The sequence below is a fragment of the Dermacentor silvarum genome, chromosome 11 (assembly GCF_013339745.2).
Source record: "Dermacentor silvarum isolate Dsil-2018 chromosome 11, BIME_Dsil_1.4, whole genome shotgun sequence".
In the NCBI taxonomy this organism is placed as follows: domain Eukaryota; kingdom Metazoa; phylum Arthropoda; class Arachnida; order Ixodida; family Ixodidae; genus Dermacentor; species Dermacentor silvarum.
The window spans coordinates 93,513,085-93,540,859 of NC_051164.1; the positions used below are offsets into that span (position 1 = coordinate 93,513,085).

General features: G+C 48.5%; 1 protein-coding gene across 2 annotated transcripts in view; it reads left to right on the forward strand.

Moving 5' to 3' along the window:
• LOC119432743 (uncharacterized) overlaps window positions 1–27,775 on the forward strand; it is a 218,015-nt gene that overhangs the window by 158,968 nt on the left and 31,272 nt on the right. The window contains exon 1 of one of the 2 annotated variants that reach the window (XM_037699900.2): window positions 24,417–25,147. The exons of the other annotated variant lie outside the window; for it this stretch is intronic. Within the exon in view, the coding sequence (XP_037555828.1) occupies window positions 25,024–25,147 (124 nt within the window). The 5' untranslated portion in view covers window positions 24,417–25,023. Of the gene's footprint in view, window positions 1–24,416; window positions 25,148–27,775 lie in introns of those variants that run through there. 2 annotated transcript variants of the gene reach the window in all.

Genomic DNA, 27,775 nt, shown 5'->3' on the forward strand with positions numbered 1-27,775 from the left:
AGAACATTCCAGTACAGACTTTAGCACTGCCGTAGCCTCCTAACACTGTCGTAGCCTCCGTCTTCTGCTTCCATTAAACTCCGACTTCCGCTTCCCATATGGTCGCTACAAACACGGGACAAAAACCCCTGTCTCGGACATCTGCCGCTGTAAAAACAGCGGGACCGTGATCGTGCCGTTGTGAGAAAGGCTGTCGTCGGTACGTCTGTAAATCACCTCGGTATGCTCGACCCATGCTCTCGCCTCCACCGGTATTTCCACTTCGCCACCGTCTAAGAAACCACGCCGCTTTCCTATAAGAGGCACCTTCCTAATCCTATAGATCCTTCTTTTTAAATAAATGTGTGGCCTCGCCGTACATCAGCGCAAACGTCTTTAAAAGCGTTGTTCCTCTTCTTTAGGTCGTGCGGAGCGCATGGCATGTTGTATTTGACTTGTTAACCGCTCCTCACTCATAATTACGCGCACATATTGAATTCCTTTAAAGCAAAACTTTCTTTGTCCCTTCCCTCCCCATTGTGGATGCTGTCTTGCTGAGAAGACAACATGGGTCACTGCTGTGTGTGTGTGTGCAACTGGGTGTAATCCAGTGGGCATGTGTCCATTCTTGGCCAATCCCCGAAAATAAGTATGTGCCATTGTGACGCAGTGGGTTACAATAGCCTTAAATTTATACAGATATGACTCTCTCGTGCTTCTCTATACGTGCATCTTATCAACATTCGTCCCACAACACGCATCATCATCGCCTTCGTCTCGCGACACAGACTAATATCCCTGGATATGCTTTCTATGCTTGCTCTAAAGAAAAAGCGTATATAACGGTTTTAACAAAGAAAGCTTACAGCTGCACGTGACGAAGCTGTGGGCGCGGGCCATCCGCTGCTGCTGCTAGCTCGCTGACTCAAAGAACCTTCGCTGTCGTTTATGCCCCAGCGTTTCGTTGTATCAGCGTATATTTATTCTTTCTTTTTTAACTTATATTTTAATGTCCTCGTCCCCCTCTCCTACTGCAGAATAGCCAGCTAGACCTCGCTCTTGCCAATCTCCCTGTTTATCTCTCGTATACAATTCTTCCTCCTTTCACATCTGATCGCCGGCACCACGAGAACTATTCGTTTATGCATCGACGTGTTAGGGGTCATTCTAACGTACTTTTCGTCTGCCTTCACTTGTCACGCATATATTTTGCACTATGCGAACTTGTGCGCTGCACTGTGATCGTTCGAGCTTTCAACAAAGTGTGTAGTTTGGCTGTATACGCTCTATAGTTGAAAGTTACGGTGGTACGCGGTCCTGCCAAACTGCGAAGGTAGTGCCACATCTGTCGTTTGCACAATTTGTGTTTTCCGAGCCGGCGTGACAGAAAGTGAGAATTTTTCAAAATACTAACTAGTCCTATAAAATATAAAGAATGGACACGGCTAATTAGCAAAGTTAGACAAATCCTACCCTTGGAGACCCTTTTACAACCCTCTCTGATAAGGAATGTAACTTTCTTGAACGAGCAAGATAATCCATTGGTCTTTGACGGCTTGAACGATATGACGTGATATTCTGTCTTTGTTAGAGCTTGCTTCTCTCTCTCTCTCTCTCTCTCTCTCTTCTCTTTGCTTACGCCATGTCATAGGCGCGTGAGTCCGTCCGTCCCTGCTTCCATCATTGTGTCCTTGTTCTTGGCGCTTCTTTAGTGCTCCTAATGTCAAAACAGCTAGTTCCCAGACAAACCACCCGAACACTTTCTGTAGTGCTTCCAAAACTACCGCGACGAAAGAGAGATTCTTCTTGGGATCCCGCAAAAGAAGGACCTTCCACATGCGTGCCTGCAACAGCCTGTGTCCCGAATAAGGGTAAGCTGTAACCCGCAAGGAAGCGTCACGTCTTTTTATTACATTCAAAAGAGAGACTGGCTCGTTGGACGCGTGCTGTAACACACGAAGAAATTGCGCCGGCTTCGATCGACCCACCCGTGGCTACAACCCCCCCCCCCCCCCCCCCCCCCAACCTTTCATGCGGGACATAGAAAGCACCATTTCTAGTTAAAAATTACTCTCCGCTGGCTGGCTATAGCGTAGAATTCGCAAGAGATGTACCGCTTCAGCTGGGTTGCAACGGGAAAAAAACTCTCGTTACCGTTGCTGTCACATCCCGTTCCTTCCGTATGGGCCAGCCCTTCTCCTACCGAGGCTTCCTTCATGGGTGCGTGGTCAACCGTGCACGGCAGCGCCAGAAGCCGTGGAGCACGTCCTGGCCACCTTGTTTAAACAACACAGCGGGATGGTGGCCACGGTCTCCGGGGGCAGCTACGTTTACGTGCATCGTGTCGCACATTCGTTCTACCATTCTTTTTTTTTTTTTTTCATTTTTTACATTCACCCGTCGCCGCCGGCGATCGCTTCCTCTTCCTCACCACCGCCTCGTTCCTCGAGAGCTGGACAGCGGATGAAATTAGTTTTCGTTCGGCGGCACGGCTTCTCGGAGTCGATGAAAGCGCGGAGCGCCCGGAAGCGGATTATGGCTGGTGACGTAACGAGCCAGTATGTACAGCAGCGGGGCACCAACGGCTTCTGTCGGAAAGAAATCTCGACGGAAAGACTAACGGAACAAAGAAAAGAAGAAGCAGTTACAACGTGAAGACGTGATGCGGTGTGACGTATTGCAACGTGACGTTGTATGCGATGAAGAGGTGCTGTTGACGGGGGTCTTCCACGTTGAGACGAGAATGTTTTGACAAGCGTGCTCCACCCCGTTTACCGTTTCGAGTAGAGAACGTCGCTTCCTCTTCTCTGGAACCTCTCGAGGAACGAGGTAACAGCTTAACTGGCGTCAGGGCTCATTTGCAGCGAACTCTTTGAGAATGGGCAGTATTTCGTGAGAACGCCAAGTTGGAAGTATCTTTTTCACGCTGTAATGTTTTCACTTGGCCGTGCCACTTTTTTTTATCAGATCGCTTCTCTAATCAGCAGCCTTTCGGAAGAAAGCCTGTTGCTGCGTGACGAGGGTGCCGCGTGTAACGAAGCGGTGCGTAGAGTGAATACCGATATAGCGAATCCTGGTTTGCAGTTCCATAACTTGTCCCACTCGTGGGATCGCGTACGGCGCGAGTCGAAAGTGAATAAAGCGTGGAACCAACTATAAGCTCCATTCTTCACTTCCGCCTTCCTATAAGCTATAGAATCATATAACACAAGGCCTACCTGATGTCTCCTTGTTCTTTAGAGCACGTATTCTTGAATATATACGCATACTGCATAGTAATTACGTAAACGTTTTGCATTACGCGGGCACAGACGAAGCCGAGGCACGTGAACCGCCTGCGCTTCCCACTTTCCCAGCAATATTTTCACAGGCTCAGCAAGCCTCCGCGCCGTGTGCAATATAATAATAGTAATCATAAGAAGAAAAGGTCGTTGCACCGCGCAGCAGTTTTGAGAATTCAGTGCCGACAGCTCGTTGCTTAGACTCGGCGTTAATATTGAAACGGCAATTCGCTGGCTGTGCACACCTGGGGCCGAATCCACAAATTTCTTTGTTTGTAAGTGTTTTCTTTTTTTTTTTCCATTGGCCGGCCGCGCACACTGCTCATAATGTGTCCAGCATCGGCATTGGTTTGAACTTGCTCGTACGAGCAACCGTTTGCGTAATAACTTTGTGTTTTTATGAATGCGGGGCCTGGTTACGAGTGCAGGAATCGTGCTTATAGAGATTTCCTTCCGCCTTTAACCACGTGCGCAGTGGGACTTCAGGTAACCGTGGGAGATGGTGCCGCGCTGCAGCTTAATTAATGTTGGGAGTGGTGGAGGCAAAGGGCTCCCAGAGCGTGACAGGCACTGTGAACATTTGTGCCTGGAATGTCGAGAACATTGAGGTGCTGGCCGTGACACAGAGTGGCCCACTGCGGAGTGTTCACGCGTACGCTCTTAATCTCGCTCCATGTGGGTTCCGCTCAGTGGAACGTATTTGCAGAACGCTTCGCTTACTGTATACTCGTATGGAACGTATATTTGTAACATGTGCCCTAGAGCTTCGGCTCTTCCTTCAATGGAGCGTCTTCTCACTGCTATATTGTGAGGGTGTATGTTTCATATTTCTTTCTTTCTTTCTTTTTTGGCACGAGCATGGAGTGACACTCTTGTTTCGTGCGCAGCATTTACAGTTCCCCTTCTGAGACGACCGGCGACGAAACTCAAACTAATTTTTTTAAATACAAAAACAATAGTACAGTACCAAATTCATTGTTTCCATTGTAGATATGATATCAGAGCATAAGTTCAGTTACATGTTGAGTAACTGAAGTGTCTGGAATAATTCGAATTAATTAGAAATAACTGATTACCGGACACCAAAGAACAGACTCGTAGACTTGGTGCGACTGCCACTAAGAGACACCTCAGTCAAAGTTTAGGGTCGCCTACCGTCTTTTCTTACTTCAAAGACATTTTTTTTAAAAGACCCAAAAGAGTTACTCGAATCATGCAACCACAGATTAAATATGTGTCAAGTGGACCCCATTTGCAAAAAAAGCAATCCATTCACTAATCAAATTAATTACATTAATTGACTTCTTAGTTACAAACCTTACGGCACATGGTAATCTTGGGAAGTTGAAGGGAATCGTCATAAAAGCCGACTTCCGTGTTTCAACTTTTCAAAACGACTGTGTAAACAGAAATAATTGGCTTCAAATTGTTTTGTTGGAATTTACACTGGATTACGCTCCCAGCACTTGCTGAGCGTGGATCCCGGTGTAGCCCTCCTGGGATGTCGCAGGACGACGTAAACTGAAGCGGCCACCTATGAAGCGACCGGAGTCACTTCAGTAGCACGTGGGGGCTAGACTGACAATTTTATCGCACCGTATAGTCAAGTCTTTTTCTTTTTCGTATTTTGTTAGCGGGAGACTGCGCCATAGCCTCCGATATCAGGCAGCACGCTCCACCCAATATCGGAGTCCATGACTTGGCCAACTTGCCCAATTCAACACATTCCTCCGTAATATATTCCGTGTAACCTTTTACGCTAAAAGTCCGTGGACATGTGTCCTCACGAATAATTAGGGCCTACGTGCAGCCTGGATAACCTATAGGCACGTGAGCTAATTAGAAACCGTCGCAGCGTTCAATGTGTTGCTCCAGCGCCAACTCGACGAGCTAGAACGCTGCATGTTTATCGCCCTATATCGCGGCATCAACTCGTTTCTTCGTCACGTGCAAATCGGAGCTGCAATCTCTCAGAGAAGCGAAGACGTGCTGCACTTCACCAGTGTAGAAGTCTGCTTGACTTTGATAGGAAAGAAATCGGAAGCAGCGTCAAATTACGTATCAATGTTCCTTTCAGATTAAGAGAAACATTGGCTCTTACAGAACAAACAACAGCAAACAGAGAAATTGCAGACGGCAACTCAAAGAAAAGCATTCGCCCGGCTTTCAGACGGCTTTGTGACATTGCAAATTGATAATTTTCAACAATGTATTGCGTTACAAATAGTACACTTCGGAATGATTATATGTGTGGCAGAAGCTTATTGTCTTCATATGCGTTTAGAAAAAAAAATATGTTTGCTTGAAAATTTAGAAACAAAGCGTAATAATTAACGCGACAATAGCGTGTAAAGCCAGGCGAATGTACCGTATCACCGTTATTCCGTGGTAACTCATAACGATGGCAGCGCCGCATTCACCATTAATAACTTTTTGCAACAAACTATATGTTCTTATCAGCTACAGCTATAAAACGGCGAAGCTATAGCTGGCGTTAATGTCGTTTGTTTGCTTTCGCCTCCGACCACCATCACCTTTCTTCAACTAGCCTTCTGCTTTTCTTCTTTTTGACCTTCTGCTTTTCTTCTTTTTAGCCTTCTGTTTTCTTCTTTTTAGCCTTCTGCTTTTTCTTCTTTTTAGCCTTCTGCTTTTCTTCTGCTCGCCGGGGGCTTTTCGAGCGCGCCACTGCATGCTTGTCCGCAAAGGATTTTCGGCGCGCGTCGAGTTGACGGAGCGTGTGTTCTGCAGAGCGGCCAACGTACTTACATCTGCCTCCAGGCACAGCGCGGGCCGATGGAGAAGTATGAAAAGAGACCCAAGTCGTCGAGCCCGCAGACTTCCGCGTCGTCTGCTGCAGTGGCAGCAGACGGCCGCTGTGGCGAGCCTGAGGCCGTCCGCCGGTCTGTTTTCTAGCGGTCTGCAAGTGGTGAGAAACGAAAAGTTTAAAATAAAAGAAGAAATCGTCCAAGAGTGTTGCGCCGTCAGTTGACCCTCGCTCGAGCAATGCCCGCAGTAGACGCACACGGGGAGTGCTTGCTCGTGGACAGACGCCGGATTACACGAGCAGATTGGGACAAAAAACACGTCTGGAACGCGTTCCTTCGGGATTCGCGCTACGTTGACGGTTGTCGACTGTTTTGTTTGGAGTCCGTCTGGGGGAAGTGGAGGGCGGGACGCTTTCCAACCGGCGAGGTGTGTAAAAAGATGCTTTCTAGCATGGTTGGCGCTGGTTAAAGCACCGCAGACACGAACCTCCGCATTAGAGCAGGGTATTTTTGTTTGTTTTCATTCATTGATTCATTTGGCAAGGCAAGGGCTGGAAAGGGTGCGGCTGGAGAACAGGTTTGGCACCTTGGACATGAAACTCTGATGGTGCGAGAGAGGCTTAATTTGTCGCGAGACACAAGGGTCAATAAAGGCGGTGGCCCCAAGTCGACGACAACGAGATTCGTCTGCTACGCTTTTCAATTTAAGAATGTTCTTACGAGTTGTTCATTAGCGACTGATGTTCACACAGTTACGTTTTAGCCGTTGCTTATTACGTCGTTATTACCTACGAAGCGATGTCATCGCACACACCCGACGATAAATCTCCTGGTTCTTGTTTGCGATGCGACCGATATCTGCCTGCGTTAGGTGATTAACGTTACGCGGCAGTCACGCGGTAGTTGCGCGCCACGTGGTATCCGAGTGAGCTGTTCATCTACGGGGAACACGTTTCTCCCTCCCTTCAAAAACCGCAGACTGCTAACGCTATTATCGCATTTCTGTATGCTTTATCATCGCAGATGTGAGAACCTCTTCAAGATGCTACCCCGTTGTGCACGTACTATCTTATATCGTCATTCCGAATCAGCAATATGTCACTGTAACAGGATATACCAATAAACGTTGTATCTGTTGTCGACCATGTAGTGGTATTTCACGGGTTGAAGCTTGTTCTGAACGTGGGATTCTTTATCAGTTCAGTGCCTTTCCTTGCATATGTATTTTCTGCTGTTAGATATATCTGTTACTAAATTACTCAAATATTCAATTTACGAACTTTCTTACGTGTTCAATAGCGACTGATTTTCGCCCTGTCACTTTTTAGCCGTTGTTTACTACGTAGTTATTACCTATAAAGCTACGTCATCGTAATGTTAGGGCAGACGTGCATAGTTGCATCAATCAAACAAGCAAGAAATTATCCGATCGATAAATAATCATTCATAATTATACTATGATTACGCCGTAGGCAGAGCGTAACGCTAAACGTACGCACCGACTACTCTACGCCGCGTCACCAGTGTGCCTCCCTCCTTAGAGCACTGCACGGGCTCGGGCTTACCCGAAAGCCCGGGCCCGGCCCGGCCCGTGGGCCGGGCCGGGTCCGGGTAGAGGAGTTTTTTCACGGGTTCGGGCCGGGCTCGGGCACGGCGTGTGCTTTTTGACTCGGGCCCGGGCCGGGCTCGGGCTTTCTGCGAGTTATTCTCGGGCTTCTCATCTCTGAAAAACATGTATTTTTCGGTCTCGGGCCGGGTTCGGGCCGGTTTCGAGTCGGGCTCGGGCCGGGCTCGGGCTTAAGGTAAAGGGGTGGCGGGCCGGGCCGGGCGGGTAACGTAGATTATTTCCGGGCCCGGGCCGGGCCCGGGTCTCGCCATAAAAGTTTTGATCGGGCTCGGGCGGGCCGCCCAATGTAAAAACGGGCCCGGGCCGGGCCCGGGACGCAAAAATCGGCCCGTGCAGTGCTCTACCCTCCTATAATACTTATAGTAGAGTGTACTAGAATGGGGGAGTGGGTCCAACGCAGGCTCCCCGCTGAGGTCTTTTTATTGAAAAGTTGGTGGCGCCACCGTCGCTTTCTCCTGAATGAGCGGCCCACGCGTCGGAGACCCTACCGCAGCTGCATGGAGCTTTGACAGGCGGATACTCGGTGGCGCCAACACTGATATTCTTCCCCGCCGATCTATTGTAAATAAAATGGAAAAAGAGCGGCGGAAAGAACGCAAACGACGCAACAACGACGGTGCGTCGAGCAGACGACAGCTACTCAGCCCGTAAGCTCGCCTCAGCCAATGAGCGCTGCCGAAACAGCCAGAGCCAACGTTTGTTGGCCGGAGATTCAGAATAAGGCGACGGCAGCGCCGCCACAATTTCAACGTTTTTTGCCACTCCTCCAATCTAGTACACTCTACTTATAGTAAATACCTGTAAGCCTCCGTCTTCCATCCGCTGCGTCAGTAGCTAGGCGTCAGTAGGACGAGATCGGTCAGTCGGTCAATCAGTCAAATCAAGTCAAGTCATTCATTCAGTCAGTCAGTCAAGTCAAGTAAGTCAGCCAATAACTAACTAACTAACTAACTAACTAACTAACTAACTAACTAAGTCAATAAATAAATAAATAAATAAATAAATAAATAAATAAATCAGAGGACACAGAACCGATTCCCGGCAGCAATCGGATGGGCTTGGAATGCGAAAACGCTCGTGCATATCGATCTAGGCGCGCGATAAAGAACCTCGGGTCCTCTAAATTAATCCTGAGCTTTCCCGCACCACGGCACCCTTTATAGCCCACTGTGCTGATTGGGGCGTTAAACCCCACAATGTTACTTTCTTGACTCTATCTCACGTGGCCCTGTTTGGATAAAAGCCGCTAGAGAGAGTGAGAAAGGCAAAGGAAGGACGGGGAGGTTAGCCAGAGAATATTTCCGGTTGGCTACACTGTACCATGATGGAGGCAAAAGGCGTAGCGCATCAGAAACAGGACACAAGAGGAAGAACACAGACACTACACACGTTTGGCGCTTTTCTTTTTCAAGGGCCCTTGAAAAAGGTCGATCCACCGACCGAAACTGTTGGGCAAATAGACCTAAGATAACCGCGAAGTTGTGCTTCGAATCTTTCTGAATACTTTTGGCCCATTGAAACATCCAGTCACTATATATATATCCCAGCATGCCCGCATTTGGAAGCAGAGAGAGAGCGGCGTGAGAGGAGGTGGCCTTGGGAATGCTGCAAGCCTGACGTTATGCTTCCTTGTGAGCTTTTTATATATTTTTTTTCTCCTCCATGGAGACACAGATACAGGATGACTGAGGTACGAGTCAATCCGGAAAAATTCGACACCACCGTAAGAACCAGGAGATTAAGTGAGGCCGGTTTTCAAGTATTTCGAGAGCACGAGTCACGCTACTGTTACACTGAAGTTGCGGTGGTTGTTTGGACGGTGTTTCTCACTGACGTTGTAAGAAGGCTATTCAAGGAACATCACTTCTGATAAGAGAAGTGATAAAAGTTGACAGATGAAGAAACAGCTATAATAGGTGAAGCGGAAGTCAGTGGTGGCATTCCTGTGCGCTCGAATGCAACGCCAGTGTAAACGTCATAAGTCACGAGGGTAATTTCGCGCCCTTCCCAAAAGCGGACTACGTGTATACGACGCGTAGCGCTTCTATAGCTTTCAGCAATCTTGCGAAGTGCCTCTTAGTGGTATTACCACATATCTCAACCACGTATTTCATCCAAGCGAATTAATGTTCATTTAATCAATAGCGTGGAAGCGCTCTTCTTGTTGATGGACCGAGAGAGAGAAAAGGTGCAATGAAAACTGAAGATGTCAGCCATCTTATATGCCGAGCTTGCTACCTCAAATGAGGTGTTTGAAATGACATGACGAGGAAAAGAATGCGGGAGGCGGAGAATACAAAATATTTTTTTAATAATGTAGGACTAAATGAACAAATCAAACCCAGATGACTAGCAAAACATGAAAGAGTGTCTATAAGACCTCACTGGCGTAAATATAACAGCAAGGCCTTCGTGGCTCGGTTTGAGTTTTCACTTCAGGGCCTTTAGAAATCGCTAGCCTGTATTCGTTCCCATATACCAAGACTTTGTTGCTAAGCGCACGGTGTTATGACGGCGACCGTGAGACATCACGTGCTCACTGTCATCAGGTAGTTTGCGCTCGTTGCACATCGGTGAACGGAGAACTCATGTAGAAGTTGCAATAGGAGCTTAGCGAAGTTATCGTTCGAGAGCCAACGCCTTATACCGCGGGTGTCCCACGTAGTTTGAGCCAAACATTAAAAATATGCAAATGCCACATAGCTGGACACAACCAATGTAATGTTGTTTGGCGTCGCTCAGAGATACTCAGATTATTATTTTTTGCGTGCCACCTAATTACATAATTAGTCTTAATTAATTATTTACTTATCAAATATTATAGTTAGATGAAAAGTGTTCATGAGAAAATTGTAGAGCAACACGAAAAACTCCCGATACAGCTTTATGTTGCTCAACACGTGGTACATAGGAGCGTTTTTCCGAGCGTGAAAGAAGCCCGCGAATACAGGCAGTATTGCTGCGCGACTGGCCACTCGAGGCACTTTGGGTGCATCCGCGGGTAAAAAGCTTTATGTAGCATATATTGAGCAACAGAAATCTGTATCTGCAGTTTTTCATGTTGCGCTACAATTTTCTCATTGACACCTTTCCTCTAATTGTAACTTTTGAGAAGCTGATTAATTATTTAAGACTAATTATGTATTTAGGTGGCATGCAAAAAAATTATAATCTGAGTATCTGCGAGCGACGACAAAAAACATTACCTTGGTTCTGTCCAGCTACGTGGCATTTGTATATTTTAAAAGTTTGGCTCAAGTTACCTGGGACAGCCAGGTCTGTCTGTCTGCATAAATGTCTGTCTGATCTGTTCGCAACATTGACAACTAACTCTTAGTAACATTACTTGGGTAGTCCTCGTTCCTGAGCAAAGCTGCAACATGTGGTAAATGCCCGCTGTAAAAGCTGAAGCTGCATAGTTTGCACAGTACGCCGGGTCTTCAGGGGAATTGGACCCCAGGCCCATGTGACGGAAGGTGAAGGGTCACCCGAGTCCGTGTTGTCCAAATGTAGGCTTTCTCAACCCGAGATAAATTATGGAGAATAGAGGAGGTATGCCAAGGGATTTGTTAATATCATTCGAATGGAATCTGTAAATTCTAATGAATATAATCGGAGGGAAAAGAATTTTTTTGCTGGTTGCGTGTGTATAGTGTGATTTGTTAGTTTCTTCTTTTCCTTTTTTTTATTTATTGTTGATTGAGTAACGAACGTGGTATTTTTAGAAGAGCTGTCTCTGACGTAGCCTACCTTTCCACGTTCTTCCATTTGAATTTTTTTTAAACTTTTTTGCGTGTTGCACACTCCAATTGGAATTTTCGTGCGATTGTCTCATCCTGTTCGCTGTAGAGGTACGCAACAATAACCTTCGACCCCCCCCCCCCCCCAAAAAAAAAAAAAAAATCTAGGGAAGTAACCCGCACCAGTATTCGCTTCCTCACACGCACACACACACGCAGGCGGGTCCGCTGTGGCCAATCGCATCTGCGAGCAAACCTTTACGCCCCAGGGAGGCGAGAAGTGGCTACCCACGCGCGGCGGAGTGAATCTCGCGGAAGGACAGCGCCGCTACTTTTCTCGAGATCAAAAAGCCCACGCGCCTGATCTAAAATGTTCCGTTGCGCCAAAGCTATAGCAAAGCTATGCCACGTCTCCCCTAAGATTGCCTCCATCAGTCTTCTTTCGGCGGCTCCTCGCGCGCTCTCCGCCGGCAAAGGAGATGGAGAAACTGCGCGCGCCCAGCTGGCGTGGATAATCCGAGCGAAAACCGTTCGCTCGTGGGCTCATGTGTCGAGCTGCAGGCAAGCGGGACCGCTGCGTGCGCTTCTCTCTCTCGGTGGTTGGGAATACCCGATTCGCCATGGTTGCTCGCGTACCCTGCGTGTAGCCGATCAAGCTGGTTTCGCTCGCGTGTGCGGAATGTGCTGGACTCCGTTTTGATATTGATTTCCATTTCTGAGAGAGTAAGTGTAGTCATTCCTGACGCTGTTCAGTCGTGTTTCTTTCGATGTTTTTTTTTTCCTTTTTTTGCCAACAAGCGTAGGTCCCCCCTCCGTTAACAGTCCGTCGAACATGGCTGATTTGATTATTCTTATCGCTATTTGTCTATTCTAAACGTAGGAAATTTGGTTATCTGTTGTCCAAAAGCTGGTTATCCCAAATTCCAAGTTACACTGCTCTAGCTAGAATAAAGGAACATGGAAATTTCGAGGAGTACTAAACTTCCTTGTTGTTGTTGTTGTTGTTGTTGTTGTTGTTGTTGTTGTTGTTGTTGTTGTTGTTGTTGTTGTTGTTGTCGTCGTCGTCGTCGTCGTCGTCGTCGTCGTCGTCGTTGTTGTTGTTGTTGTTGTTGTTGTTGTTGTTGTCGTCGTCGTCGTCGTCGTCGTCGTTGTTGTTGTTGTTGTTGTTGTTGTTGTTGTTGTTGTTGTTGTTGTTGTTGTTGTTGTTGTCCATGTCATAACATGACTTTTTTAGCTTTTTCTTTGTATTAATGAATGAGACCTACTGGGACCGCATACACATCTATACCGATGGTTCCGTCTCATCTACCAGTTCTTCAGGTGCCGTTGTCATTCCGGCTACGCAAACCAAACTCAAGTTCAAACTGTCACACGTGACAACATCAACAGCGGCAGAGCTTGCTGCCCTGCGTGCTGCTGTACGATACCTTCTGCAAGAGACACCTCAGAAATGGGTCATATTTTGTGATTCTAAGGCAGCACTTCAGAGTCTGCATTTTGCCATTTATCACAGGACTCATGAGCAGTTGGCATATGAGATAAGAGAAGACCACCATCAAGCTATCGCTAAATGGCATGAAATTATATTTCAGTGGCTACCGGGACATACCAGCATTGCTGGTAATGACCTCGCCGACGAAGCCACCCGGTCTGCTCATCTGGAAGGCCGACCAGTCCCAATCCCCTTATCCAGGACCGACGCTGCAGGAAAACTTCATATCGTGGCTAAAGCTATGACATACAAATATTGGTCTTCTCTTAACCTCCCGAAGTGTCATCTCCACAAAATTGACCCATCCTTGAAGCTACAAGTACCATCAAACATTTCCCGCTCTCAGGCGACAGTCTTGTGCCGCCTCTGGCTCGGGGTGGCATTTACAAAGGCCTACTCATTCCGCATTGGAATTGGGGATACGCCCATGTGCGACTCTTGTGGAACTACAGAAACAATTGAACATGTCTTATGTCTCTGTTCCCAGTTCGACGTCGAGCGTGAAGCTCTCCGGACAGCATTGAACCGGCTGGACTCTCGACCATTTTCTGAAATGAATATCCTTGGACCATGGCCGTATGCGTCGATGGCACAGAAAGCCACGAAAGTCTTGTTGCACTACCTCAAGTCGACAGGTCTTGGCGACCGTCTGTAGACTTCGTGCGAAGTTCCTTTGTGCGCGAAACTGTGCTCTCTCTATTTCTTTCTCTCTCTTTTCATCCCTATACCCCCTTTCCCCAGTGCAGGGTAGCAAACCGGACGTGCGTCGGGTTAACCACCCTGCCTTTCCTCTCTTCTATTTCTCTCTCTCTCTCTCTCTCTTTGTATTAAGTCAGAGAGAGCGACATTTATTATGATTGTACAGCAGGGAGGGCGGCCTGAACCAAAGTTCTAACGTACTACTCAGCACTGGGGGAAGGGAATGGGAATGAAAAGAAAAAGGGAGAAATGTGGTTTACGATGGGGACGAAAATGGTAGTGAGTGAGCGTGAACAGCAAAGAATCTTCAAGGTATCATATGCAGACCACTCTCGTGCCAGATGTTTATGCAAGCCTTTAGAACATCACGCCGGCGACACGGGTCCGGCCGCGATATGCTATGCAAAGACAGTCATTGACGCAACATTAGTCCAAGTTGATTTAGTAAGTGAAAAAAAAATTGTTAACGTATGCCTGTTTAGGGCAGCGCTTGTGTTCGTTTGTTTGTTTGTTTGTTTGTTTGTTTGTTTGTTTGTTTGTTTGTTTGTTTGTTTGTTTGTTTGTTTGTTTGTTTGTTTGTTTGTTTGTCACTGGCTCATACCCACTATTGGTGACTGGCCAAGATGCGGATGGAATGAAAATAACTTCTACCCGCCGTGGTTGCTCAGTGGCTATGGTGTTGGGCTGCTGAGCACGAGGTCGCGGGATCGAATCCCGGTCACGGCGGCTCATACCCACTATTGGTGACCGGTCAAGATGCGGATGGAATGAAAATAACTTCTGACCTACTTTTCTTTTCCACCTTCTTCTCATCCTGCCCCTTTTGCCTTCTTTCTTGTTGCACGTGGAAGATCAGGGAAGATTTATTCATTTATTTTTGTTATTATATATTGCACAAAGAAAGTGGGGAGTAATTCAACGCGAGGGCACGCGCTGCGCATTGCGGCTGCAAACTCAACCGATAAGACTCTAGCCTTGTGCGGTCCGTCTTTGAGCAGCGCCCGGTCATCATCATAAGCCTATTCTAAGTCTACTGCAGGACGTCAGTTGCGGAAATTGGAATACGAAACAAATATATGTCGACCAAGAATCGCACAGGCGATGACTTCAGAATTTAACGCACGTTGTGCAAGCAGCTCGGATTTACACTTATGAGTGCGATGCAAGCTCTACTTCAAAAACGATAATAAAACTATGTTACGGTAACATATTCGAATGGGGCTCTAGGCGGAGATGGACTGGATGGTTCAAGTTGTTCCTGCGTTTCTAATAAAAGCTGCTCTCCTTTTCGGCTTCTGACTCGGCCGACCCACTTAGACGATTTCAAAACTCATGGCGACGTGCCATTATTAGCAAGCGCAGATGAGCCAGGAAGCAAAAGGGGTTTGCGCCCGTAGTTATCGCTCGCTACCGCGTCTTTCTTTTTCCTTGCCCCAAGGAATGTCTGCGTAAACTTGGCCCAGTGCTTACACCGCTCGGAGTAAGTTGAATGCCACAGAATGAAGCCGCGTTCTTCAGTCCGGGACAGCACGCTCTGGCGAGCCGCAGTCTGTTTCCTTTTGTTCGAGGAAAGTGGAGTGCAGGTGCGGCGTCGGACGCGGAAAGCTGAATTTATTGGCAGGTTCTCGACTGTCCGAGTTCTTTTACTGGCGAGAGCAGGCAAAAGCTTGAGAGAAAAAAAAAATTGGAGGACGCTTAAGCTTCGCCTTTAAGAGTGGAACGCGATAGCATTCAAAGATCCCTGGCTGCTTATCAGGCTTTTTTCTCGTATATTCAAATTACAATCCGACGCTATCACGTGTGTAGGTTGTGGTTAAGTCGTACCTTACGATTTTTCTGGCACATTTTCGAATAATGCAATTTTTGTTCACTAACGCCTTGCTCCACGCGAAGGGCGCCTGCCTGGTCGGGGTGGTTCGGGATGATGTGGTTCGGCATTATTATTTTCGCCAACGATGCCAGCGCTTACGCCGACGCCGGATTTTGTGCGACACGGCGCCCTTAACGCTACTGCGTTGATAGGTTTGCCACGTCCGCCCATCTGTCCATAAGTTTAAATACGTTTACGTCGCCGTCAGGCAACATCAGTATTCTTTACTCAGTCCCGCCCAGATAGCTCAGTGGTTGTGACGTTCTACTGGCGAGCTAATTTCCCCGATGCTTTCCTTGGCTTCATTGTCTGTTGGCTGTATATGTGATCATTAACAAACATCGAGCCCCCCGATTTCCCCTTCTTCTCTCGTTCATTCACAGCGAGGGTCTCGAATCTGGCAACCTCGACGTCATTAGGTCGCATTCGAGGGCCTTTTAGCCACGAGCCTGCCCTCCTAAGTTCACCTGTTACGTGACGCCATCGGCAATCCTGTGGCATGTGGCGTGTGTCGCGTCCAAGCCTTGAGGTGTCGCCACCATCGAAACGACGACAGCGCACCACCGGCGGCGAGAATCGAAGCGCAGCTAAGCCTTTATATTGTAAACTTTATTTGTAACGCTTCAAACTAATGCGTACAGGGAAACATTTCTCTTTTAAATGCTAAACTGTTCGAAGCAAATGCAGCTTAAACGCTGAAAAGTTTTATATCGTGACAACTTCTGGAATGGGTAACGGCAAGAGAGAGATTAGGACGTCTGGACCAGAAGACGATCAGTACGTCGCGACGGAATTCGCCCTTGTGAAAGCTACGTGTTTATATTGACCCGGAGTCCCCCGCTATGGTGTGCCTCATTAATCATATCGTGGTTTTAGCACGTTTAAAACACTAAAATTTAATTTACTATATTTATGATAATTCTACTTAACAACCACCTTTTGGTCAGCGTCCTTTTCTTCGGACATGAAGTTGTTTTTCACTGTGATAGTAAATCCTGTGGCAGTAACTGAGTTTAGAGCCAGAAAGAAATTGCTGAAAGCTACGCAATTTTTGGTTTATTCACCGCTGTTCGGAAACTGTGGGGGTAAATGCAGTACTGACAACTGTTCAACAGCCATTGTCAGTGCAATTTGACATATCTTGAGAACGCAATTTTTTTTTTTCGAGACATGGGCTAACCGCCGACTTCCTGGTAGATGTATATGACTTCAAAATTTTGGCTTCAATGCCGAAATTGAGACGTGTTCCCTAGATCAAGAATAGTTACGAAGTTAATAATTAAATCTTTAGTAATCAGCTGGAATCACCCTGCGAGTTATTCTCCAAGTAATGTCAGCCTTTTCTAGTTCGACAGCTGACATAACAGAATTGCGATGCCGTTTACACGCGAGTTCTAATAAGTCTGTTTCCTCGAATACAATTATTTCCGAATTTTCAACATACATTTTTTTCTGCACTAAAAAATGCTGGTACCTAAAAATGTACTGCTGATAAGGATTAACTGTAACGTCAGTGGATTTCGTCGCAGATCTTAATAACCTTTTTTTTTCCGGTCTGGTGTTGAGCGCCATATTTCTGTTAAATTGATAAGAGTTTAATATCTTCGGCTTTCGTACTGCAATTGAGACATGTACCATAAAAGAAACATAGCTAAGAGGTTAATAGGTGGAATTTTGTTCATTAACTGGCATCACACTGCGATTCATCGCGCAAGTTATGTATGGGAAAGAATATGGGTTGTAGTGAGTCTGTGTGCACTTACACAGGTACTTCCGCATTTCCGAATGTAGTTATTTTGTCCGCACTATGGAGCATTGGGACGCACTGCCGGTTCGTGTTTGATCTCTGTCGCCCGCGGAATTCCTTCCAAATATTGAGAACCACTGATCTTGCATTGGATCTTGTACTCCCTACTGCTGCGATAGCCGTTTGGAGCAGTAGTATCTTGAGAACAAAACAAAAAAAAGAAAAGATTTAGTACGCGGAACCACGTGGTACATAAAGAACGAATATAGAAAGAGCAGACAGACTAAGGACAAGGTTGCGGTGGTCCTAATGGTTGGCTGCAGGAAGGCCATGACGCCCTTACGAGCGCGTCATGGGTTGACGTGTTCATAGCTTCAAATGTCATCAACATGTTCGAGGAAATTTGTCCGACATGCATACGAGGGTGATACAGAAAAGCAACTGAAGGCGCTTCCTTTTGTAGCCAGAAGGCTAGTTTTCGTTTTGTTTCTTCGTCTTTATCCGTCTAGCGGTTCCTGCGAAGTCAAAGGCACGACAGGCATAAACGCCGTGTAACAATGGAGCACACCGGGGACGTCTCATAGGCCTCTCCGCTTCGCCGGCAATTTTCCTGTCTGAGCTGAGTGCTTTGTTGCGGTGAAGTGTTGGGGGTCGTCACGACGGCGTTAATGAGAGCGGCGTCGGCATGAAACGCGATGAACGAGGGTCACGCCTTCGGTTCGCCGGGGCTCTGGTTGTGACGTGGAAGCAAGGCGAGGCTGTGTTGCAGGAAAAGCATTGGGCCTATGGGTGTCGTAAAGATCTTGCTAATGAGGACGCTTTAGCGCAGGAGCTCATATATCTAAATACGTGGGGACGGAGAAATCGTTTTCCTTGGCATTCCCCGCACCGAACTTGATGAGATGATGTTGCAGATGAAAGAAAAAAAGTTAAAATATGGTGACTGTAGGACGCGGATTTTGTATTTAGGCTATCATTTTTCTTTTTTTTTTTTTTTACATTTGTTGGCTGTACGTACGATCTTTGTCTTTCCCACTTACCTACCTTCGATTGGTTGATTCGTGTGGTTTAACATCGCAAAGAAACGCCGCTATGAGAGACGCAGCTTTCGTATGCTCCGGTTTAATTCTGACTGCCTGAATTTAGATACATATACACAGACCTACACATATCATCATCATATCATCATCATCATCATCATCATCATCAGCCTGTATTTTATGTCCACTGCAGGACGAAGGCCTCTTCCTGCAATATCCAACTACCCCTGTCTTGCGCTAGCTGATTCCAACTTGCGCCTGCAAATTTCCTAACTTCATCACCCCACCTAGTTTTCTGTCGTCCTTGACTGCGCTTCCCTTCTTTTGGTATCCATTCTGTAACTCTAATGCTGCACCAGTGATCACTGCGTTTCTAATAAACTACAGGCACAGTGGCGAAGCGCTTCGGCAAGCGAAAGGCGGCACATCCGTTTCTCCGTATCGTTTCTCCGCGAGAGAGCCACCGTGCACTCGCGAAAAGGACTCTCGCACTTCCTCGTGTGACCACGAAGCCACGGCCCCAGAAAGCTTCGAGCCCGTGGCACCTATCGATCAAGTGGTCTGCACGCCAGGAACAACTTCTGCGACGTCCATTGCGGACTCTCTCTCCTCCCGCTTTTGTTGAGCCCTAACCGCTGCCTACAACCACCCCCTCCGAAAAACTCTTGAGCAAGATTAGGCGCATCACCTTGTCGGGATTCCTTGAGGTCAGGCCTCGAGCACCGAAACAGGCGAGTGGACACGACACGTACGAGTCCATTTCTTCCTCCTCCCCGTGACGACCGGCTCTTAACACCTCGGCCCGCGCCGCCGGTCATCCTTTCGAGAAAGAAGCACCCGCAATTACGAGCACGCTTACGCATGCCTTCTCTTCTCGAATGCCAGATGACTCGTTCACCCCGCTCTCCGCCGTCTTTTTTGCAGATCCCGCTGCGCATCTCGAAACACCTTCCGTTGGCAATCTCGTCCGGCGTGTTTTTTAGTGTTTGCCGCGCGCTCTTGGAACGTACTCGAACTTCTGCTACCGCTGCTTCCGGTTGCATTGAACCACGTGTGCGTATACGCCGGCGTGCCGCTTGTAAGCGTGACGCGCCCGTTGTGTGAAAGGGCCGCCGCCGACGACGCCGAACCGAGTGACGGGACCGTTATGTCAATGTCCGAAGTGACTGCATGCCGATAAGAGCCCATTGTGGAACGCTCCTTTAGGACATGCAAGGGTCAATAACTGGAGGAGAACGCCACGGGGTACGAACCGTTTATGGGGGTGGCAATGCAGGCACGCCCGATCTGACGGTGCAATTCGGGGCTCTACTGAGATGCACATTTAGTAATAGCGTTGAAGGTCGGGGCCTTTGAGCTTCCCGGGTAATGCAAGCCTTTAATCTGCCCTGTAGACTAACTGCGCCCAATCTTTGCGCTCGCGTACTTTGCTCGTGTTTGCCTGCGGTGCTCGCGCGCATGTGTGCTTTTCGTATGTGATTGTCTTTGTCTGATGTAGTATGTCAGGCACAGTACTACACTAACCTGACTGTCATTGACGATGATGAGAACGATGGTGATGATTATGATGATGGAGCTTTGCTGTTGTGAGTGGGTTATCCGTCTCATCAAAAAACCTTTCACGGGTCCCTCGCTGTGACCTTGCACTGCCATTAAGCATTGCGCTGCTCCAATTTGTGAACCGTTATGCAATCACGTCGTACAGGTGTGTGGTGGGTCGACACTACATTGCCCTCTCTGAAAGTCTGAAAGCACACAAGGAAAGGTTTGTTGTCTAATTTGACTCATCGATTTCTGAAGCGATGGAATTAAATGTTCATAGTGATATCCTCGCATTTCATCGTTTGCAGAATTTTAACATTTCATGCTTGAATGTGGGTCAGTGGGACTCTGTTTGCATTATTCGAAATTGTATGAAACCTGTTATACTTGAAGACCAGGGATCGTACTGCGACTACTGGCCCTGTCAAGAAGCCCTAACCTTGTTTCGTCTCAGCTTTTTGGTTTAAGTGTATTGCCCGAAACAAGTACGATATTAAGAGGTATTAAATGTTGAAGCTTATAATAAACAACCTGCCGTATAACCGGGCCAGAATAATGTCATGTGAGAAACGCTGAGTGCCACCTTCGGAGTTGTCATGTCGACCGAACTGGCGCAACTTTCCACTTAAGCTTACTCAAGTCGCAGCACTTGTTGATCCAAGATGCATCTTTGGAAAGTTTAAAAAGTCTGAGTCAGTAGCTTGGTTTGACGCCTCGAAATAAAATTCAGGTACCACAACTGTGTAAGGCATAGTAGCTGACTCACGTTCCTGCTATATTATGAAAAAAAATTAAACATTACCTAGATATTGAAGCCTCTTAGTGAAGAACGAACCCGAGAGTGCCGCAAACACGTGTTAACTTCGATAGGCTGGAAATAAGAACGCTCGTAATATAGATCCTTTTTCTTGAGAATAGTAGAGGATTCGGACTTACTTACCTGTTACATCCAGCTACATGCAATGTTTGTCTACTGTCTATAATCAACTCACGCAACTATAGGTATATAATATTCTAGCTGATATTATTCAGAGGAATTCTTGGAGATGGGCCTGTCGTACAACACCTGCAACGGACGACCACCGGTGTTTCACAAAGCTACAGAACTGGCGCCAAGGGCACGGGAAGTGCTGTCGGCAGCACAATAGAGTTATGGGTAGTAATAATATTATTACATTTGTAGCAACATTGTGTGTTCGGATGAGTGTGAACAGATGGAGTTGGAGGTCTCCGGCAGAGGCCTTGGACCTGCAGTATACTTAAATGGGATGATAAGGATGATCATGATGATGGATGGCAATATAAGTAACCTGGCGCTTTTGCTGCTGAAACAGAGTGTCGCTTCCTTTTTTTTTCGTCTTTTCTTTTTCTCAGCTTCGCGTAAGCGTAAGCAGCCTAACTGTCACACTGCTTAGGACGTTGTTGAAGTCAATGTCAACTGTATGTGACCGTACTTCGAAGACCCCAACAGTGTTGGGGTCTTTGCAGTGGGTCTTCGTAATCCAGAGCAATGCCACTCAAGCGCTCGGCAGGAGCACACTCGCGCATTGTGCTCGAGATAATAAGCTCTTAATGACACCCATTCACCCTTTCAGAGTTGCACTGGCGCTCGCGACCGGCATTGTCTCTCTCTCTTTAGCGCTGTCAATCCGCGTGGCCCACTTACAGTGTGTATTATCTCGTTAATCTGTCGCGAAACACGCCGCAACAAGTTGGGCCAAAGCTTGAGGCACCCGTCAGTAATCGCGCTCTCCTCTCCGGCCCAGAAGCGTGCCGTCAACTAACTGCCGACGGCGCCAGAGGGCGGCAGCCACAGCTAAACCTCTTGCGTCCCCCTGCAGCCGCAAAACTACGCGCGTAGATCACGTAGACCGGCACCTCTGGCCGAAACGTGCGGCGCCGTTATTCCGCTGAAGAACAAGGCCGGCCAGCCTGCACGCTGACCAAACGTGCTCTAGCATGCAGCTCTGAACCACGCCGACATCATCGTGCCGTTATACGAGCGAGAATCCCCGACGCGCCAGACCGGCGGCCGGTCAACCGACCTTGCCTTTTTCTGCGAGCCTTCCGCGGTGGACGTGTCCGTGTCGCTAACGACGTCTCCGCCTGGACACGTGCTGTACGCGGCGCTATTCAAAGGCGGCCGGCCCGTATATTGTACGACCAGATGTCACGGCCGCGACGCGCCGTGCCTTTAGCCGTGCCCGGCTCTCTATAAGAACGCCTCCTGACCCCACCCCTTCCCTTTGACTCCTGTTGAAGCCAACCCCTGACGCGTGCGCCGTCTACTACGAGCCGTCACTTCTTGTCGGAAGACCCAGCCCTTGAGCGGTGCCAGACGACGACGAGCAATGTTACGTCACGTGTTTCCTTTGCTAGCGGGGAGCGACCAGCTCAGCTTTTACGAGCAAATTTGGTACCGGTACCGTTATCACAAAGAACATGGAGCCAAAGCAATTGCCGGAAATTGCGACGACCACGGTTGCTGTGCCAATCTTGTTCGTACAGTGATCACTCTTGAAGCGCGCCGCGTTGTCATGCGGATGTTTTAGTGTGCAATGCCCAAGTGACGCGTTATCCTTGCCACTATGCTCTTCTCTCGCCAGACAATTGAGTCCGCAAGCGAAAATCTTCGTTCACATATCATGCTGTATTCCTTATTTTCTTCTTTTCTCGGTGCAATGAATTAGGAGACGTTTTTGGAGGCGGTCAAGTTGTTTCAATCATTAAAACGGGAATTCCATTGGCATTCTCTCAATGGCAACTCTTTCCGCACACTTCAGTCGAGGCCAGGTTGCCTGTACTGGAGCACGTTAGAAAAGAGAAGCGGGAAACCGAAATGGTTTAACTATTATCACCTGTCCAGCTGTAGCATTTATCCGATGGTAATCATCGGCCTTTCCGCTCTTTGTAGTGCGATTAGCATTCTTTGGGAACTTCACCTCGTTTCCAGTCTGTCAGTACGTCTGTCTGTCTATCGGCGTCTGGCCTCTTTCGCGCCAACATGGGTCACTGGCCTAATCCGTGGTCTAATGGGTAGATGCGTCGGGCTGCGGTACATAGGGAGCCGGGTTCGAAGCAAACCTGTCGGATCAACTTTGAGTCACTATTCATGTACCGCTCTTCATTGAGCACGTTTCACGCCAACTTGAATCAATGGGTATGTGTCACTTTTCATATAATCATCATAACATATAAAACATATCATCGCCCATGACATAACCATCATAAGATAGGTTGTTAATCGCATTAACGTGGCCAATCATCCAGAAGGGATGAACACACCGCCAATATTTGTTTTTTTTTTTCTTGTCACGCTGTCTTTCAGGGACTCAACCCTCCAGTGGAGCTTGCATGACAATACAATGCATGAGATTTGTCGTTAAGTGAAGTATTGAACAAGCTAAATAGGAGCGATTCCTCGGGAAATGTTCCGCCCCTTCTGAAACATTTTCTGGCAAAACTTGCCGCTCGTTAGAGCATGTTAGGTGAGTGATATCCTTTCGACAATCAGGCAAGCTCAAGGTTTACTTCCGCATCAAGCAAGAGGTCCCAAACCGGAGGTCCCAAGGCGAAAAGGTGTCACTGATATCTATCGATTGGAGTCAGCGAATCGGATCCATCTGGTCACCCTGCTTTCTTTTCACCGGCGACCAAAGTAGTCGCGCGCCACGCAACGGAACGAAGTCGGTTTCTATTTCGTCTTCCTTCCGTTTCCTTCTCGCCTCTTTCTCTTGTCCTTCTCGACAGGTGTGTGTGTGTGTGTGTGTGTGTGTGTGTGTGTGTGTGTGTGTGTGTGTGTGTGTGTGTGTGTGTGTGTGTGTGTGTGTGTGTGTGTGTGTGTGTGTGTGTGTGTGTGTGTGTGTGTGTGTGTGTGTGTGTGTGTGTGTGTGTGTGTGTGTGTGTGTGTGTTACCTTCCACTATGCTCTTCTCTCGCCAGACAATTGAGTCGCAAGCGAAAATCTTCGTTCACATATCATGCTGTATTCCTTATTTTCTTCTTTTCTCGGTGTGTGTAGTAGTGTGTGTGTGTGTGTTGTTGGGCGTGGGGTAAGTCGACGTCGTATGTGGCGAGGATGGGACGAGCGATGACCCGGCTCACAGCAGCAACAGAGTGGGCGAGTGAAATAGAGAGGGAGTCTCTCTTCTTCTCAAAAGTCGAGCCACCCAGCCAGCCGTTTGTGCAAAGAAGAAACCGCTCCGCTCCCGTCACCGACCGGCGGCGGCGGCAGCAGCACTGCAGGAGGTTTTCGGAACAACTGAGCTGGCACGGCGGAACTTGGCCCACACACACCTTTCCACTCATCCTCTTCTTCTTCCGGTTCCCTCCTCCCTCGGAGCCAGCCCACACGAGTAAAGCGAAACGCCAAACTAGCGGAGAGGACGTCACGTGGTTCGTATGTGTGTGTGTGTGTCTCTTTCTCTCTCTCTCTCCCTTCCCACTTACGACGTAACACACGCCGCCCGCCGGTGCGGCCTGGCGCAACACCCTCCTCTCACAACTGAATCAAGTTCAGGGTTGCCGCGGCAGCGAGGGATGCTCCCAGACGCGATCTCTACCAGCTACCGCTACCAGGAGCGTCCAGTCCGTCGGCAACAGTCGCCGCGGCGTGTCGTGTAGTAGTGGGTCGGTGCCTCCTGCTCGGGCCAAGATTTTTTTGGGTGCTCGGTTCGTCGGTGTGCGTCATCGAGCAACTTCGGCGGCGTCCCGTTGGCTCTCTTCCTGGTGTCCCACCGCGGCGTGACCGTTGAGGCCGCGTTCCGTACGTCCGTCCTGCCTGGCCGTCCGTCCGTTCGTTCGTGCCAGCGGAGCGAGCTGTTTGTTCTTGACCGGCGCGCGCGGCGCCGTCGGCCCCAGCGGGACATCGTGTCGCTTGTCTTGTCGTCAACTCGTCGCCCCTCGGCCGGAAGAAGAAGGACTGCCCTCGTTCGATCCTGATTGGGACGAGGCGGAAAAGCTAGACGGAGATATATTGAGCGGCCGTGTTGTCGGTGCTGTCTTCGAGTCTTGCGGTGACCTCCGTTGATAAGGCTCGGCCGTATCGTGTCTGCGTCGGCCTGGAATGAGCCGAAGGTGATAAGGGGAAGAAGACAGTGATTAAGGAAGAAGACGGACGGGTTTCCTTTTATCTCTCTGGAAGACCTCTTCGTCTCTTTTGAGTGCCGGTGTACGAGGAAGCCGGCAGTTTCTGCAACAAGAAGCAAGGCCAACGCGCTGCAGTTTTGCTTCTCGCCCGAAAATGTGTGCCACCAGTGCAAAGTTCGCAGGAGAGGACGCGGCCGCCCGGTTACGGCTGTTCGGCGTCGGACTCGTCGCAATCGCCTTTCTTTTCTGCTCTGCGGTGGCTGCGCCCGATCACGAAAGTGAGTACGTCGCGCGCTTGCGCCGCATAGTTCTCGTTTTATGAGCACCAAGCCTTTAATGCGTCTGTGTGGGCGCGGTGCTTTGTGGTATAGAGTGCGGGTGGGTGCTATCTCAGCGCAAAAGTCGCGATGTTCATTTCTCTACGAAGGTGCAGCCTTGTTTATGCAATCGTGGCCGAACTGAACAGAACTCAGATTGGTTACGTTGAGTACACGAAGAGAAAGATGTCAACGAAAACGGAAGATGCCGTATACAGGGTTCGTGAAACTGTCGTGAATGAAATCTGCGAGGAAAAAGTGTTATAGAGGCGCTTTTGAAGCCTGAATGCTTAGGCCCTTCTCTGGTATGGCGTGGAGTTTAGCCTAGGAAATAGTTCCAGACTTTGACCAGCGCGACGAAAGCGAGACGAAAGACGAGGAACACGAAGAAACGAGCGCTGTTTCTTCGTGTTCCTCGTCTTTCGCCTCGTTTTCTTCGCGCCGGTCAAAGTTTGCTCCAAGTTCATGAACCAACTAACTCGCACCAGAGTCCTGCTAAGGAAATAATGAATGTAATTGAATTGAATTCATTGGCAGCAGCTGGCGTGTACGCCCTCACTACAATAGTTAAGCTGGCCCCGGTGCTCAACAGAGAAAGAGGTGTTTATTTAAGACAGAGAGGTAGACGTGAGGCTGTCTCCTTTGGCCTGCTACTGTACGCCTAGATAAATTGAAGAGGAGAGAATGTGCGTTACGAGTGGCGACGATGTGGACAGAAAGGCGTCAACAACAGATTGACTTTCACAGCCGTGAAACCCGTGCTGTGCAGGAGTGCGCGTAGTGAACGAACAGCTCTACAACTGAATTTGCGGTCTGGCCAAGATTTTCAGTATATGTAATAGAGGGAGAGAGAGAGAGAGGGAGAATTTTTTTTAGCAAGTGGTAGATTGATGATTTTGGATAGAGAATCAGCCAGCGTCTTCCGTCCATGCGCGTACTCAAGGGGCACGGCGCACCATTCCCGGTACGTCACAACGGTCGCATTTGGCATTGTGCCTTATTCGCGTACGCCCGCACCAAGTGCAACGTGCGACTTTGACCACCCTCAACCCTGTCAGGGGCTCCGGAAGGAATGTGCGATACCGCCTTTTTGCAGAGTGTGAGACACGCATTCGAAAAAAAAAATGACTGAACTAGTTCTGTTGTCTAAGTTATGGTCAGAATGGTATGTCGGCTACAATCCAATGGCTCAGAAGTGTTTGCCAGCGAAGGCTACGTGCCAAAGTTCCGAATGATCTGAATAAGTGTATAGTTGCCAACTCTATAGAAGGCTGCTCATTCCTTGGACACTTTAGAATCAATCAGTTAAGGAAGGAGAAACACAAACGTAGATGATGCTCAGGATGACAGTATATGGTTTCGACTGACTGTCAACGAATCTCGTGACACCAGTCAGGAATCTGGCGCCGACAGCTATAGTGCAAGCGTCTGCAATTTAGGAGTGCATGAACAAACGCATAGGCGACAGTAAATGAGGGGGGGGGGGGGGGGGGGGGATCCTTCAACTTGACCGAGCAAGGCCGGGCTTTAAACGCGACATGTGTAGGAGAGAGAGGGGAGGAGGGATTGACATAAAAGGGAGAAGGAAAGAAAACAACGAAGGATTCGGCCAAGTTGTGCCCTGACCTCGTGATCAGCGGCGCTATACTAAGCGCACACGCGCCATCCACTTCGAAAGTCCGCGATGTGGAACACTACCACGGCTTTTCTCTGTTCCTCCGCAGTGATCTTGATCGCGCTCGTCCTCTTATCTTCTTCATCTTCTCTCCCCCTCTCTCTCCTTTCGCATTTGCGCGTCCCGAATCCCACAACACTGGGCCTTCTTCTACATTGCGCGGTTTTTTTGTTGCCGCGAGCACGGCGAGTGTTTTGGCCGCGTAGACTACGGGTTTAAATATGCCCTCTCCCGACCAACGACGTCGTCGACTCGGCGCGTGGCGAGCAGCAGCTTCTTCGCACAGTGCAACAGCATCTTTTATTTTTACTTTTTCTCGTTTTCTCTCGCTCGCTTCTTGTCCATTGTGCTACTACTGCTTCTACTCACGTCTAATTTGCTTCGCGCCGGCCCATGCTCTTTTCGGAGGAGATGAGGGAGGCCGCCATTAACAGCAGCGTGCTTGACGAGAATTCGGCCACCGCTTTTGAAGGCGGCACTTGTACTATACGTACGAGTGTGCGCGAAGTGTAGAAGTCTGTGGAGCGCGCAATGTAGGTCGCGAGGTTTAGCTGCTCGACAGTTAGTTTCTTTTCTTTATCTTTAAGGAAAAGAAATAAAAAGGGGGGGAGGGGGGGGGGGAGAAATGGCAAAAGGCAGAGTTTAGGAGCAGTCTGCTATATACGGTCGCTGGTTGTCCTTGTGTTTTTTAAGTGTAGCGCGGTGATTTCGTTCCCTGGTTCACTGCACTCCGAGCACGTCTATTGTGTTTGCGCTGTTGTCATCGCGGAGACAAAAGCGAGCTGCTGAACTTGGTCGAAACGGGTGGTTGTTTCGAGAGCCGTTATAGTGGCGGAGAAATTAGTGCCGAATTTCTCTGCAGTAACGTCTGCCGGAGCCTGAATGGCCTCGGCGGAACGGGAACACTAGCCGTT